General features: G+C 51.4%; 1 protein-coding gene across 2 annotated transcripts in view; it reads left to right on the top strand.

The window, feature by feature from the left end:
- Window positions 1–1,757: 1,757 nt before the first annotated feature.
- The window catches only part of TOX2 (TOX high mobility group box family member 2), a 178,619-nt gene continuing 164,399 nt past the window's right edge, over window positions 1,758–15,977 (top strand). For both annotated transcript variants that reach the window (XM_036395759.2, XM_036395758.2), the window contains exon 1: window positions 1,758–1,922. In XM_036395759.2, coding sequence (XP_036251652.1) covers window positions 1,821–1,922 — 102 coding nt within the window. In that variant the 5' untranslated portion in view covers window positions 1,758–1,820. The remainder of the gene's footprint in view (window positions 1,923–15,977) is intronic.

Below are 15,977 nucleotides of genomic sequence, written 5' to 3'. Positions count from 1 at the left end.
TACTAAATACTGACTTTGTGGATAAACAAGCCAGAATAATGCATCATAAAATACACTTTGTTCCATTATTTTGACATCTCTATTATTTTAATTATTTATACTTCATAATATACCAGTCACTCTGCTTGGGAAGGTTTTACAAAAATAATGAAGCTCTAATAATGTGACATGTCAGTTCAGTATTTGCTGAAACAGGGAGACAGGAAAACCAGTCCTTTCAGGGGGTGTGTAAATCAGGAAGGGCACAGATCAGCGGAGCTCAGATATTCAAAGTTTTAATGCAAAATATTAGACATCTCTATTATGCCTCTGACTGGGAGCCCTTGGAGCAGCTTCCCTGGTGGACTCCTGAAGCCAACCTGCTTCGCTGCTAAATGCAAAAGGATCGATGCTGGTTCTCCAGAAAAAATCACACAGTTTGAAAAATAATAATAAATGTGAAGTAGTTTTTGTGCCCCAGTCAATTTTTATCCTTAAATCAATTTTTTCCACCACCACGACAGCTGAAATCTTGTTTTTTAATTTAAATGAGCTGCGATTTTTACATAATCACTTGATTCCTGGAGCTGGCATTCCCTCGAAACCCCAGCCCGCCTCCTGCTCCCTGAATTTGGCAGGAATTGGCCCCACTCTTACAAGGAAAGACACTGGAGGAAGAACTCAGCATTTATTTAGCTCAGTTTTCTAGCTCCAGAGAGTCCTGAGGGGTGCATGTTGGAAATAAGCCTCCAGAGTCAGTCAGAAGGGGTTTTTCTAAGAAAATGATAAAAAAAAGGCAATTTCTCTTGGAGATTTGCCAGCAAACTGACTCCACCAGCCCTGTCCCAGCTCTTTGCCAGCCTATGGACCGGTTGTTGCAACTTTCAAGCGTTTCCCCCTGCCTGGGGATGGGATAACGTGCTGCAAAACCACTCTGTACAAAACATTCTCTCCCATGGGCTGCTTTTCCACAGGGATCTGTTGGGAGCCGCTGGAAGGGAGCGGGAGAGAGCAGGGGAAGGAGGGAGGGAAGGAGAGAGGGAGGGAGGGAGGGAGGGAGGGGGAGCCCTGCCCGCCCAGCCCGCTCACCTCCGAGCATCCTCCCTGCCCACGGACACCTTTGGGTTTTCCATGTGCTGTGCCCTGAAAATCCCGGCCCGTGGGAGCCGCAGGGGGATGATCATGGATGGAGCTGCCTTCCAGCAGCGGGAATTGTAAAGATACGTGGATGGGATGTGTGGGGGGACAATGGGGGTGTCCGTGCCCTGGGGAGCAGGAAGGCACCGCCAGGTGCAGGGGTTGAGCCTGGCTGTTCTCTCCAGGCTGGGAGAGGCACAGGCCTTCCAGAATAGGGCGCAGTCAGGGCTCTAAACGGGGCACCTCTTTGGGGTTCCTGTGAGGGTGGACCAGCGCGCTGGACAGCATCCTCCATCAGCGGGTGGGCACCAGGAGCGGAGGGAAACGAAGCTGCCGGGCCCCGTCCCGCGCCGGGAGCGGGCACACACAGCGCGGGCTGCAGGGCACGGCAGGGTCCCCAGCGGGCAGCGGGCAGCGGCGGGCGGCTGTGGCAGCCTTGCCCTCAGCGGGCATGGAGCGCACGGGGCTCCTCCAGCGGCGCTGCCCGCGGTGCCCGAGCCCCCGGCGCTGGAGGAGCCGCCCGGCCCCGCCGCGAACAATAGCGGCCCCGGCGCGGGGCGGCGCGGAGCGGGGCGGGCCGGGGGCCGCCACCGCCCCCCCGCCCGCCCTCTCCCCGCCCTCTCCCCGCGCCACAGGCACCGCCGCCGCCGCAGCCGGGTCCATGCCCGCTGGAGCCCCCGCCTGCCGCCGCCCGCAGCCCCGGCATGGACGTTCGGTTCTACCCCTCCGCCCCGCCCGCCGTGGGCTCGCTGCCCGGAGCGGACCCCACTTGCCTGGGCCCGCTGGATTATTATCACTGCAACAAGGTACTGGGGGCAAGGGGGGTGCCCGGGCTCGGCGCGTCCCGCGCGGCTCCGCGGGGACGGGAACGGGGACGGGGACGGGGAATGGGGAAGGAAAGTGCCGGCGGCGCCGGCTCCTGCGGGAGGGAATTTTGAAAGTGGTCTGGAAGCGGAGCGGGGGGAGCCGTCGGGTGCCCGGGCCGCCCGCAGCGGGCGGGGGGAGCCCGAGCCCGGGCAATGCTCGGCGGGGCGGGCCGGGAGCGGAGCGCGGTGTCCGTGTGTCCGTGCGGTGTCCGTGTGTCCGTGCGGGGCTGGTTAAACCTCCTCCGCTCCGGGCTGTCCGTGCAGTGCCCGTGCGGTGTCCGTGTGTCCATGCGGGCTTGGTTTAACCTCCTCCGCTCCGCTCCGGGAGCGCGGTGTCCGTGTGTCCGTGCGGTGTCCGTGCGTCCGTGCGGGGCTGGTTTAACCTCCTCCGCTCCGGGAGCGCTCGGCCCGGGGCGATGCGCACGGTGTGGTGGGGGGCTGTTGTTGCGGTTGTTGTCGGGTACTTTTTTCCTGTTGTTCTTGGCCGTGTTGTTGTTTTGCACCTTCTTCACGAGCCGCGGAGCCGCCGGGCCGGGTCGCGGCTCCTCCCGAGCAGGGGTCCGGCCCCGTCCCTCGCGTCCCTCCCTCACCCGCCGAGGGGACACCCAGCTCCGGGCTGGGGGTGTCCGTGTGCCCCCAGATCCCCCGCACGGCGGGGACACCTCCATCACTCACATTTCCCCCGCTCGCTGCAGCTGCGAGGCGAAGCAGCCTGCACTTGTAACGGGAGAGGGATGCGCAGGGGATATTTGAGAGCGCGGAGGTGCTCTAGGAAATTTGCCTCATCCTGGAGAAAGCCAAGCGAAGGGGATAGATGCTACTTCAGGGATAAGGAGTTTTCTGCGAGTGTCGCCTTGCTCGCCGTGGGTAAACAGCGCTGATGCTTCAGCTACAAAGCCCTGGGATCCAGATCTCTTTGGAGGGAGGGGGATCATCCCAGACGTAATCCTTGCTGCTTTCTGGCCAAATTCGGGTAATTGCGTCGAAAAAAGTTAATAAAAGGAGAAAATGCTCTCCTGCGTCCGTACAGCAGCTCAGGATGATCTCGGCTCACCTCGCTGTTGTGACACTTTGGGATCAACTCTTAAAACACAAGCAGAGGGAGATGCGTGCGGCTTCCCAGACGCGGCAAATTAATCTTAATGTATCAGGAGATGTATTTAACTGTTTCTCTGTCAGTGGGTTATTTATCTCTTTTTATTAAGTTGTAGCAAACCGAATAGTTCTCGTTTATTTTGAGATGCCGGATTATACTGAAAGGAAACAACTTTCGTTGTTTCCGCCTGTATCTGCGTACTGCTGCCTTCGAAGTGTTTTATTATCATTGCCGTTGCTCTTAAAACACTAAATAAGCTCTTAAAATACTGACGAGAGCCGGATCACCTGGGAGCAGGACATTTGTCCTGCCGAAACACCCGCCCGTGGTGTGTGAGAGCAGAAACCTGGGATCATGTGAGCGTGAGCCGCTGGCAACTGCGGCTGCCCCCAAACCCCGCTGCCTTTCGGAACTCGCTTTTACCCAGAAGTTGTTGGATGCCAGCATGATTCACTTCGCCTTGCGGTGTTTTGTGCGGGAGCTGGGGCTGGTGGCCGCGCTCGCAGCGTCCCAGCCTTGGGGCTGCGTGGTGTCCGTGTCCCCCCGAGCCTTGGGGCGCGGGGCCCCTCGTCCTAAGCTCATCCGTGGCCTGAATCCCTGAGATTAGTCCCGGATTAGGCGCTGGCGATTGATTCCGAGGCTGCGGGAATCGCCTCTCCTGCGGGTGCAGCGAGCGGGAGCGATGGGCGCTGCTGCTGCTGCTGGCTGTGCCCAGGGCGGATGGGACAGTGGAGGGGAGCGCCCCAGGTACTGACCACTGCCACCAGATGCTGCTGTTGTCACTGCTAGCGAGCATCTTAAGGCAGCGGCAGAAGAAAGGAAGTGACTTACCCTTTGCTGGGTGCTTTTTCCATCCCCCCCCCCCCCCCCTTCTTTTCTTTTCTGAGTTATCAAATGACATTTGCTTATGCACAGCCGTGCACGTTTGTCCGTGGCATGTGGCTGGGATGAAGGCAGGGATGGAACGGGCTGACTCAGTTTCCCTGGCAGACTGCAGGTACAGCGGCTGTAACTCCAGCACCAAACCGTGGCCTGGAGAGGGGCGGGAGGAGCTGGCTCCTGGTGCTTTTCCTTCGGATAACTCCAGGTGGGATGCGGCCGAGGATCACCAGCAGCGTGCTGTTCTCTCGTTCTCATGTTCTCTGCCATGGAGCAAGAGTTCTCCTGCTTCCTGGGATTCTCTGGGAAACTCCAGAACCTCACACCAATCCCAACCCCACTGCTCCTAGCCGGTGCTGGTGGCTCAGCCCAGGGCTGGGCTGTGTCAGTGTCTGCCTCAAAGCATTTCCACTTAAAACATCTCCAGAGGAGGGTAGGGTGGACTGGAAAAATCAGAATTCTCCCACTATGGCGTGCAGATATCCCAGATAAAATCCATCTCTGGGAAGGACCTGAGCAAGGAGCACTTACAGGCTCTCTTCTGTCCTCTTGCTTTACTGAGTTCATGGAGATGCTCTAAAGCCCTTTGATTTAAAAGGCTTGTTTTGTTCAGGGTATTTTTGTTTGGTTTGGGGTTTTTTTCCCCCTTTATTTATTTCTTTCTTTAGGGGGAGGCAGCAAAGCTGGGCTGTGCAGTGTCACTGTGCATAAATAACTCGCTGGGAGCACGGCAGAGCTGCCTTAGCCCAGAGCAGCCTGAAATGTTAATGGAATTGTTTTGTGCACTTACTGGACATGATATTGTTACCAGGAGGTCTCCAGTCTCTCCTGCACGCTGCAGTCAGCCACAATTCCTCTTTGCAGCTACGCAGGGGCCTATTGCACATCAGCATTTCCATTTCTGAAAGGACAAGGGATGTTTAGAGGGATAATGAAATGGGAGTGTGTGCTCAGCCCTGGCCTTCCCAGAAAGGGGGAATTTGCACCCTTCCCTTAACTGCTTCCACAGCATCCCTGTTTGCCCTGGAAGGGCTGGCCACTGGCAGGGATGGAGAAGGTGGTGAGGGGCTGGACACCCACAAGTGGATGATGAGAGCCCTCCTGCCCCATCAGGCAGGGTGAGAAGGAGCCCTCCCTGCTGCTGACTGTGTTTGGTGAGCCATTCTGATGGATCAGGAGTACCAGGTGGCATCGAAGCTGGGGAAAAGGGCTCCCTGTGTAAACCAGTCCCTGTTACTGGTGATCCTGCATGGAGCAGCCTGCATTGGCAGCTGGGGAGGGGAGCCAGCCCTTCCACACTTCCTGGTGCCCAGGGAGCTGCTGCTCACAGCCTGGTGCTCCTTGGCAGGGTTTTTAGGGCTGCAGAGTGCTCAGCCCAAGGAGTGGGGCTGGTGAGGAGGCACCTGAGAGGACAAGCTGCAACGAGCATTTCCCACTGTGGAGTTCTGCCACCCCATCCTGTGGGCTGGATCCAGGACCTGCTCCACCACTGGGACAGCAGGAACACCTCTGGTGTCTGCTCAGTGTCCATGAGGGACTGGGGAGGTTCAGCTGAAAGTGTGAGGAGCCCTCATCCAAACTGTGACACCCATCCCTGCCATCAGCCACCTGAGCAACACTAAAGGAAACACCTCTGGTTTGGATTCCTTGATTCAATTTGGGTCTAAGCCCCTTTTCCTGTCCCCTCTGGCCATTTTCCTGGTTCCTGCTGCATTTCCCTTCCTGCTTGCTTGCCAGGAAAGCTTTCCCAGGGCTTTGAGCTGCTTGTGTGTGGTGCTGGTGTTTTGGGGAGAGCAGCGTGTTCCTGCACCACCTAAGGGGGTGTTGCTCCCTCCCACCCTCCAATTGCTTTGAGAAAATGTGGAGATTTTTCCCACTTGAGCTCTAGGGAGATTCTGCAGCTCTATTTCACAATAAGCAAACCACGGTACGGTAAAAAATGTGCATTTTAGTAACAGCGAGGCTCGTTCAGCTCTTAGCAGAGCTTTAGTGACAGGATCTGGTGTGCTGGCTGATACACCAGCATGGAAGGGGTTTTTTTTGTAGATCCTAAATTGTTTGTGTGGATCTGCAAAGCTCAGGAGGGAGTTTTTCCTTCTCAACCCAAGCAAAATTGCCTTGGCAAGGGAGGCCTGTGACAGGAATCCTGCCAGAGCACGATGCCCTGAGCTCTTTCATGCAGGGTGTGCAGGGATGCAGGAGGAGTGATCCTGCTCCCCAGGGGCATCTTTGGGGAGTGAATTATCATCTCTATTCTTCCTGCAGAAATAAATTTAAATAGAAATTCTGCCTGCTTGCTTCTGGTGCTACAATGGTCAGACTGGGTTAGCACGATGCCCAATTTCCAGCCAGAGGAATTGATGGGGATGGAGGAGGAGGAGGAGGAGGAGGAGGAGGACCCAGCCTGGGAATACCAAATGCACACTGCTGTGAGACCCTGGGAGCGCCTGTGGTCCTCAGGAATCCCCACGCTGGGGGCTCTGTTATTAACCCTGCAGGATTTCTGTAGGATTCATCAGCACCATCAAACCTTTTCCCAAATTTCCCTTGTAGGATCCTGTGGCTTTGCCTCTCCACATACAGCCTCTCTCTTGCCTTTTGGGCTAATAAATTGACAAAAGCTATTTTACCAATACACCATTAAAATCTACTAGTCATGTGATGGGTATTAGTCTGCAACCAATGCTCTCTTCTTTTAAGAACCCTTCAGAAATGGGATCTGAGCTGGTACGAGCCTGAGTCAATGTAGCAAATGCATTTCTGTGAAATGTTCTGTTTTGACTTTTACAATAAATTGTACATTGCAGTGATAAACATGGTCCCTTTTTCCTTGTTCCAGCACTGCTTTGCCATTCTGGAAGATAAAATACATTTTTTCCCTTCCTACTTCCGAAGCCAACTCTGTTTTGGAGTAGCATAAATCTTTCTTTGGAGATGGAGGATTTTGGATGCAGAACAAAGTCCAGCAGATTTTTAATTTGAGGCCCATTTCATTCTCATTTGGCAGGCAGCTTCTGTTGATTTGCAAATGTAGATTTTTAAAATTATTTTTTTCTTTTAGGCCCTGAATATTGGCAAGAGCCTCCTCTGAAAAGTGGTTGAGTTACTCAGTGGGACAACCCTGCCTTCTCCAGAGTGGCCTTTGATGGGTTGCACAGCAGAAAGTGTTTGAAGCTCCATTTTTTTTGCCTTGGGCTTTAAGTCAGGGATTGGAAGCTAAATAATGAATGTCTGTCCATTCATAGAAAATGTTGTTCTCTCTGCATGCACAGAGGGGAGGCTTTAATCTGGTTGTTTTGGGAACAATGGGAGATGTTTTGAAGACCAGTCTGATTTGTGTGTAACAACATGTTTGTTTGGGCTGCTTCTGAATAACCTTGTCAAGAACCTCATCCGTGGAAGTCCTTGTAGCAGAGGAGACATCAAGAAACAAAATTTCAGGATCAGAACTGTACAGGTTTCTCTGATTTATTTATGATTCTTCAAATCAATGACTGTCCCCTGAATCAGTGTTCCAGAGCCTGTGGGTGTTACGCCACCATAAGTGCAGAGGAAATCCATGATCAGCTCTGCCTTGGACCTCTGAGCCTGCAGCAGGCACCAGGATCAGTTTGTGCATCCATAACAGAGAAAACATCCTGTTAATAAACTGTATTTTATTGTACAGACCAGAGCACTCAATATTTTGGGGGGTGCATGGCTGATCCTCATGCCAGGGCAGTGGGAGAGCACCTGGAACCCTGCAGAGCTCTTCCAGCTTTTCCTCCTCGTAGGGATGGGCACTGCCAGCTCCTTTCCTGGGGGTCGTTGTTAACACTGTGATCTTACTGCAGCATCTGCCAAAAAACCTCTGTTTTCATGCTGCCTTCACTTTGCATCTCCTTCCTGCTGGCTACAAGGAGCAGGAGGTGAGGATGCTCCACCACCACACACTGGCCCCACTGGGAGGGGGAGCATTTTCCCCTCGAGGTGCAATTTTCCCCTATTACCTTTGTACTCCTCTGTTGGTTTTTTTTTTTTACAAAATGAGCTCTAAATGCTTTTACCATAAGTTGGGTTATATCTGGCAGTATAAATGAAGCATATAATTGTGTTTTCCTAACAGCTCCACATTAAAAATAAGTTATTGTGTTGCTAATGTGTTTTTCCTGACAATTTTCCATCCGGTGAGTGCGAGGCTTCTGTCTGAACTGTCGTGTAGCAGCACCTCTGCCTCCTCTTGAGATCTTATTCAGTATTCCTCAAGTCAGGCTGAAGTGTTAGTGTGATTAGTGCTTTCAAACTATTAATTCCTAATTGGAGGTTTGAGCTCTAATGTTCCACCTTTGTGATTTTGCACTCGTTTTAATATAATTAAATAATGCATAATGTATGTTCTATAATATTACACATAAATTATAGATGGCATATACTATATTCTATGGTGTACATAAATTATCTATTATCTAATATATGATAGAAATTATATTATGCATTATATATGATATATCTAATTATAGTAATTGGGGATACACAGCTCAGCTTCAGCAGGAAGAAATCTCTCAACAAAACTTACTGGAACAAGCACTGATCACACCACTCTTTAAAAAAAATAATAATAAAAAGATAGAAAACAGCATTAAATCACCTGATTTTACAGCTGTATGACCAGATTTAAATATCTTAATTATCTGCCTTCTCCCCCACCTTTTCCTATTGTTTCCCTCTGGAGGTTTTGTTCTGATGGATGCCATTTCTTCCCTGAAAAATGGCCCTGGCTGCCGTGGTGCTGCAGGCAGAATCTCTGCCTTGTGCCACAGAACCTCTCCCCGCCTCCCCCATCTTTTGCATGGATTGCTTGACCTCTGCAGATATAATTAAATCTCTTCCTGACGACTGTGAGATTGCAGCTCGGCTCTGTGGCGAAGGGAACTGGGAGGGAAGTGTTAAACGGGGCCTGAGCCAGGAATTGCTCTTGTGGGGAGATTATTGGCTTGTGTTGGTGGCTGCACGTGGCTTCAGAGGAGCCTGATCTGCAGAAATCAGCCCAGCCTTGGTCCCAGGCAGCTTCTTGACCTCTAATTCTGGGCTGGACCTGGGCACAGGAGAGTTTTGCCAGTGTTTAAAATGTAGAAGATTTAATTTATTCTGTTGGTTTGAGGACTCAGCCTCTTGCTCTCATGCTGCCTTTTTTCCCCTAAATTTCTAAGGATCTCATGACTTAACAGCTGATAGGAAAGGGGGGGGGGGTGGTGACATTTTAAGGACCAGGTGGCAGAACCTGCTGCCCCTCTGCTCTGAGCCTCTTCTCCCCATTCCCAACGAGCATCATCTTCCCCAGCAGAGCCCCCCCAGCCTGGAGGAAAGGTCTGGGGCAGCCCTGGCACTGTGGTGCTCAGGGGAGGAGGAGGATGAGCCCTGGCACGAGCCACCCTCCTCTCTGGTGACATGCCACCATCCTCCCTGTCACCCAGGCAGTGTTTTCCCCCCAGCCCCATGGGTCCTGTCCCACCCCACAGTGGCAAGGAGCCCTTTTTTTATCAGAGTAGCTGGATCACATCAGCAGGTTTCTCTTCCCACAAAACCTGCTGGTGAGTCAGAGTTTCCATCCCCATCTGGGCTCCTCAGGGAGGCTCCATCCCCTTTCTTCCCAGCTGCCTGCATGTGCATGGTGGTGCTTTTCCTCTCCACTTTAGAAAAAACAATCACCTTCCTCTCCATCTCTGTTCTTGCCAGTGGCCAAGCTTGGGAGATAAGAGCTGTGTCATGGCTCTGCCTTTTATCCTCTCCAGGAACTCGCCAAGTTCTCCCTCTCCAGAAGCAGCAGCACATTTCAGGGCCCCCCCAGACATGTGGGGGGGTTATTTTAGGAATAATTTGAGGCATCCTGAGCACTGAATATCCATTGCAGGAGATCCAGGCCCGTGGAGAAGTGCAAGCAGAGCCTGGGCCATCTGAAAGGCTTCTCTCTTCCAAAGATGTGGATCTCCACATTCATACCCATGAAGAAAGTTCCACCTTTCCAGCCAGGTTCACCCTTACTGTTAATTCCTGAACATCTCCCTCTCCCTGGGAAGGTGGTAGGGCGGTGCAGGCTCTTTAGGAGTTGTCAAGTTGCCTTTTGAAAACCCTCAAATGCAACAGTTCTAGTGTGAAGGATGGTGCTGGGAAGGGGAGGGGATTGTCATGGGGAGCTTGGCCTCGTGTGGAGCTGGTGGAGCTCAGCCCTGTTCCAGCAGTGCAGGCTGAGCTCCCTTCTCTCCTGAGAGCAAACCCTTGGCCGAGGATGAGCTCTTTGATTCCATCCCTTCATTCCACCCTCACCTCTCCTTTATGCAGTGGGGAAGATGCTCCCAGGGACCTCTGTGGTGCTGCTGAAGGCCCCCAACATGAGAAGGACCTGGAGCTGTTGGAGTGAGTCCAGAGGAGTCCATGGAGACCCTCCAAGGGCTGGAGCCCCTCTGCTCTGGGACAGGCTGGGAATGCTGGGGGTGCTCACCTGGAGAGGAGAAGGATCCAGGGAGAGCTCAGAGCCCCTTGCAGGGCCTGAAGGGGCTCCAGGAGAGCTGGAGAGGGACTGGGGACAAGGCATGGAGGGACAGGACACAGGGAATGGCTCCCAGTGCCAGAGGGCAGGGATGGATGGGATATTGGGAATTGGGAATTGTTCCCTGTGAGGAACAATTGCTCCCTGGCAGTGCCCAAGGCCAGGCTGGACAGGGCTTGGAGCACCCTGGGACAGTGGAAGGTGTCCCTGCCATGGCATGAGATCCAACCCAAACCATTTGGTGATGTTGCATCATTTACAGTTACTAAATCCTAACATTTTTATTTCTTTTTTGTCAATAAACAACAATTCCCTGTTTCTTTCCCATTCCCTGTTTCTTAGTTTTCTTGGGTGCTTCTTCAAACAGAGGGGTTTTATACACTGAGCCATTTCAGAACGTTGTGCCTGCAGTGGAAGAATGATGTATTTTTAGGGAATTAGATCCATTGTCCCTACTGTCAGAAGAGGGGCAGTGTACCCTGGAGTCCTCAACAAAAAGAAGAGAAACTTTGACAGCATGGAAATGAAATGTATGAAAACCTTAGTGAATTCTAGCTGAATTATCTTGATTTGTTTCAGCTTATGCAATGGCCCAAAAAAGCATTAGAATATCATATAAAGAAGAAAAAGCAGAAATACTGGGGGAGGGGACACAAAGAACAGAAACTGGGGCTTGTAGCAATGGAAAATATTCCCCCCCATCAGATCCTGCTCTGTTTGTTCATGCTCAACCCAGGGAGGCAACTTTTCCCCTGCCACATTATCTTGTCTCTAAATAGCGTTCAAAGGAGAAGAAGAATGTGCTGTTAAAAATATCAAACTTTTGGGAATGGCTGGCAGACTTTAGCACTGATAAGCATTGTTGATTGAAGATCAAACAGCCCTGGAAGAAAAACCTTCCAGCAAGCACCGTGGGTCCAGCCCTGCAGCCAGACAGTGAGGTCAGCCTTCAATCCAGGGATATTTAGGGACTGACACTGGAATTATGGTCTGGGCTCTCTACCCCAGACGGATGTTGGTGACACTGTGGTTTCAACTTGATCAATCTGTTCAAGCTGAGACCAGCATTTATTCCATGCCAAGAGTTTGCATTAGTAGGTGGTAGCTTTATATATCAATTTTTTCCTTCATTTAAGATAAAGGGGGAAGGCTGCAGGTCATAATATGAACTGAAGACTGCTGGCATTTGTTTTTTAATTAATTGACAACCTGCATTTCTGTGTCAAGGTTGCAAATTAATAGTGGGTGGCCATCTGTTTGCAAAGCAGATAGTTCTGGCTGTGCCAAACATGTGGAATATTTAACCATTTGATTTAAATCAGACCAGAATGGTGGCTTTTTGAACACTCTATTAAGCTGGGTTTTCCATTTAAGAGCTGGGCTTTGAAGAGGTGAAAAGTATTGAAATGGTCTTTTTAGTTCATAAACTTGCAGGCCTTTAAATGAGTTGTTTGGCATATTTGGCCTCTTTTTAGGAGAGGACAAATCCTGGTGGGAATAACAACATGGAGCTTCAATCATCTGTGGAAGTGGGGTACCAAATTTGTGTGAGAGCACCAAAGAAACAAATACATGTTAAAAATCATAAAGTAGCTCAGGCTGGAAAAGATCTCTGAAAGTGTATTTGAACTAATTTCAATAGCACCTTCTGGGATTGAGATGGCAGGAAAGAAAAATACCAATAGATTTTCTGCTTTAATACAGTGAGAGTCTCAGTGGTGGTGGCTGCAATCAAATGCTAAATAGAAAGTTTGCAATAAAAAGGGCTTTAGTTAGAATTAATAAAATGTGAAATGCCTTGTTCTTTGGAAAACATGAGGTATTGACTGAGATTTAGAATATGTCCTGGGAGCAGGGATCTGGACTGCAGGCTCTAAAACTGACTCTGGCATCCTTTCCCTGCATGCATTAATATTATTCATTTATTTATTATATATTTTTAATTTTATTTTTTGCCTGGAAAGGTCACAATGTGCCAGTTGGAGAGGAAATAAGTGAAGAGCTGGAATCAAGGGCAGCCTTGCACAAAATTATCATCCTCTTTTCCCACTCCTTCACCTTCCTGTGCTGTGCATGGCAGGGAGATGATCTTTAAGGTCCCTTCCAACCCAAATTGGATTCTAAATCAGGATCCCTGTATCACAGGCAAATCCAAGTTTATCATGGAAGCTTTCCTGATAAGTTTGATTTTAAGTCCTGCTATCCAGAAGCTGCATGTGAAGCCACAGGTAGTTCCCATTTCCAGGAAAGCACTGCTGAATTCGCTGGGAAATGTGGATTTTAACATCCTCTTGTTTTGAGGAATTGTCTTAGCATGTTCTGAAGCTCAACTGGAGCTTCTCATTTGCCACCAGAGCTGGAAATCTTGGCTGCCTCAGAGGCAGGAAGAGCCTGGTGCTGGATGTGGGGCTGGAGCTTGTGTCACTGTCATTGTGCCACGAGCACGGGGACGGTGCCAGCTTGGAAGGGACGCCCTGCTTGGCACAGAAGGGTCTGGAGAACAGGCTTGGCACACGTACAGCAGGGAGGCTGCAGCACCCACAGGCTCCTGGAGAGCTGCTGGGGCTCTTCCCATCACTGGGATACCAGGCCATGGTCCTCAGAAGCTGTCAGATAGGGCTGGTGGCTGCTGTGCTGCTCTCTGGGTGAGGGCATGTGCTTCCAAAACCACGGAGATGTGGTGCTTGGGGATGTGGTTTAATGCTGGCCATGGCAGTGCTGAGTTGGTGGTTGGACTCCATGATCTTGGAGGTGTTTTCCCACCTTTAGGATTCCCTCATTTTCTGGTGGGACATACAGTAGGACAGGGGTAAGCTGGGCCACATGAAACTCATGCCTTTGGCCATTGTGGAACCACTCTACAAGGCCAATGGGGCGATCCAGCCTTCTCTGGGGCTTTTCTGGATTTGGTTTGGGATTCTTGGGGCTGTCCCGTGCCAGGCCAGGAGCTGGACTTTGATGATCCTTTTGGGTGACTTCCAACTCGGAATATTCTGTGATAAACACAACCTCCCAGAGTGAAACCCAGCAACACCAGCCCTAGTTGAGATAAAAATTAAGAAGTTTCTGTAACTGAAGGTTTCAGAGCGTGATGCAATGATGGAGCCAGGCTCTGCAGGGTGGGTTGGCCACTGAGCTCCATGCCTTTGGGACCCTGCCTGGGCTCCTCTGAGCCCCAGAGTTAGTGGGAGCTGCTCACCCCAACTGGAGCCCCGTGAGGCTCAGCTTTCCCCTGGTCATGACTGAGTGTGGCAGGAATGACTGCAGCACCTTGGTGAGGCACAAAGCTCGGTCCCACGGGGGTGGGAAGGAGGTGACAACAAAAATTGAATTCCCTGCTGATCTCAGCCACGATTCAGGCTCGGTTTCCCTCTGCAGAGGCTTCCCCTCTCCCTCTCTGCTGTCCAAGTGTTGCTTCTTTTGCATTTGTTATTTATTTTCTTCCTAGCCTGGGGGCTGCTGCGAGAGGTGTCTCTTTGCTCTGCCGGCTGTTCCTGATGCTTCCTTTTCCTTGCTAATACCAATTGTTCCTGCCAAAAGCTCTCACTGGTGTTATGTAAACCTCGAATCTCACACTAACACTCCCAGCTCCCATCGAGGGCTCCCAGAGGCGCTGCCTGGGATTCGCCCCCGCGCCAGCTCCGCTGCCACCAGCCCCGTGCTGTGCCAGGGGTCCCTGGGCTGCTGAGCCAGCTGGGTGGCACTGGCCATGACAACCTCAGCCCTCTGAGCCAGCTGTCACAGCTTTAGTGAGGGCAGGAAGAATATATTGGTATATTCCAATAGGTACTGCACCCACAAACAGCACCAGGGTGCTGTTTGTGGGTGCAGTACCTACTGGAATATACCAATATATTCTTTGGCATGTGCCTGAGCTTGTCTGGCCCTTGGTGCTGAACCAAACAGTAGCAACTGGGATGTTTCACCCCAGAGACACTTTTGGAAAATATTCCCCCCCATTGCCGAATGGTTCTTTTTTACCTGCATAGTAAGTAACGATATGGGAGATGATTCCGAATCCTGGAAGAATTAAGATCTAGACTTCAAAATGGCCAAAGAATCAGAAAAGGTGTTGGTATAGAAGAGGGTCTCCTCCCCCTGCAGGGTTGAAGAATGTGGTGTTAAGGTTATGGTCTGTAAGGAGTATTGTGATTCCTGCGGGTGTGTGGTGTTTGACCCCACAGACACTTTTGCCTGGCTGGGTGTGTGGTGTTTGACCCCACAGACACTTTTGGCTGCTGGGTGTGTGGTGTTTCACCCCACAGACACTTTTGGCAGCCTGGGTGCTGCAGCTGGGCACTGGGGACAGGTCCAGGCCTGCAGGAGCTCTGGTGGTGCTGGGATGGAGCTTCCCCCCATAACAGGGGCTGCTCCTCAGGTTTCCCTCTGGCAGAGAAGCTTTGAGGCGATGGTGAAGGAAAGGAGTCGGTTCTGATGGAGGCTTTGGATCCAGAGCTTTATTCTGGCCCTCAGGCCTCTGAATGCAGCACCAGCTCCAACAGAACTCCCTGAGCCCGTGGCTGCTGCTCCTTTAACCCCGGGGAGAGGGGCAGGGAAGGGGCAGGGAGCCACCAAGCAGGGACAGGAGGGGAGGGACAAAGGGACAAAGGACACCTGGATGGCCCAGTGCCCCCCAGGGGTAGAGGGCATCCTGTGACTCTGCCAATCACTCAGTGCCCTTCTGGAATGCCAGGACTGACAGACAGTGCTGGGAGGGGTCAGGGAGGGAAAGGAGAGGAGACTGACACACCTGGGAGGGAATTATCAGGGGAGGGACCCGGGGTTCTGGGGTAAACCCTGAAATCACAACACAAGAGGTACCCATGGAGCAAAGCTGCATTTTGGGCACATTTTGTGTTTTTTGTAGCGGTGTTGGCAGATGCTGTGGGAGGGTTCTCCTACCCCTTGGTGCATCTCCAGCCCACCCCTGCCCTCAATCCAGAGCAGAGCCTACCTGAGCAGTCCCTGTGCTTGCTGGTAGGATTGGAGCTCCTGGAGCATCTTCATGGAGACACCGTGTTCCTCCAAGGCTGCTGGGTGGGCACCTCTTCTCCTCAGCCAGGTGCTGTTCTGTCCAAACCCATTAATAAAATACCTGGAAAGTGATATTAACAAAATCCTAATGAATTTCCAAGTGCTGCTTTATGTGATTTGGCAGCCAGGATTCTTTCAAAAAAGAAAAAAAAATAAAAGAAAGAGAGAGAGAGAGAGAGAGATCCACCATTGCTGTGTGCCCAACCTCTTCCCCATCCACTCCACTGCTTTTGAGAGATTAAAAAGAGATTAAATCCTGCTGAGCTGGCAGGTGATGTTGATGAATGTTTGGAGGGGATTAGGGTAAATCCATTCCTCCTTGTGATTTAGCTCAAGATTTGAACTCATTGATAAAATTTGTCCAGGTTTAATTCTGAAGCCTCCTTTGAGCTGGTGAAGGTGTAAATGAAGGCAGAGCTTGTTTTTGGAGCAGAAAGAATAATGAATTAGCCTTTGTAAG

The sequence above is a fragment of the Molothrus ater genome, chromosome 17 (genome assembly GCF_012460135.2).
Source record: "Molothrus ater isolate BHLD 08-10-18 breed brown headed cowbird chromosome 17, BPBGC_Mater_1.1, whole genome shotgun sequence".
NCBI lineage: Eukaryota > Metazoa > Chordata > Aves > Passeriformes > Icteridae > Molothrus > Molothrus ater.
Note: the sequence above shows the minus strand (reverse complement) of the source record. Positions and strands in the feature narration are given on the sequence as shown.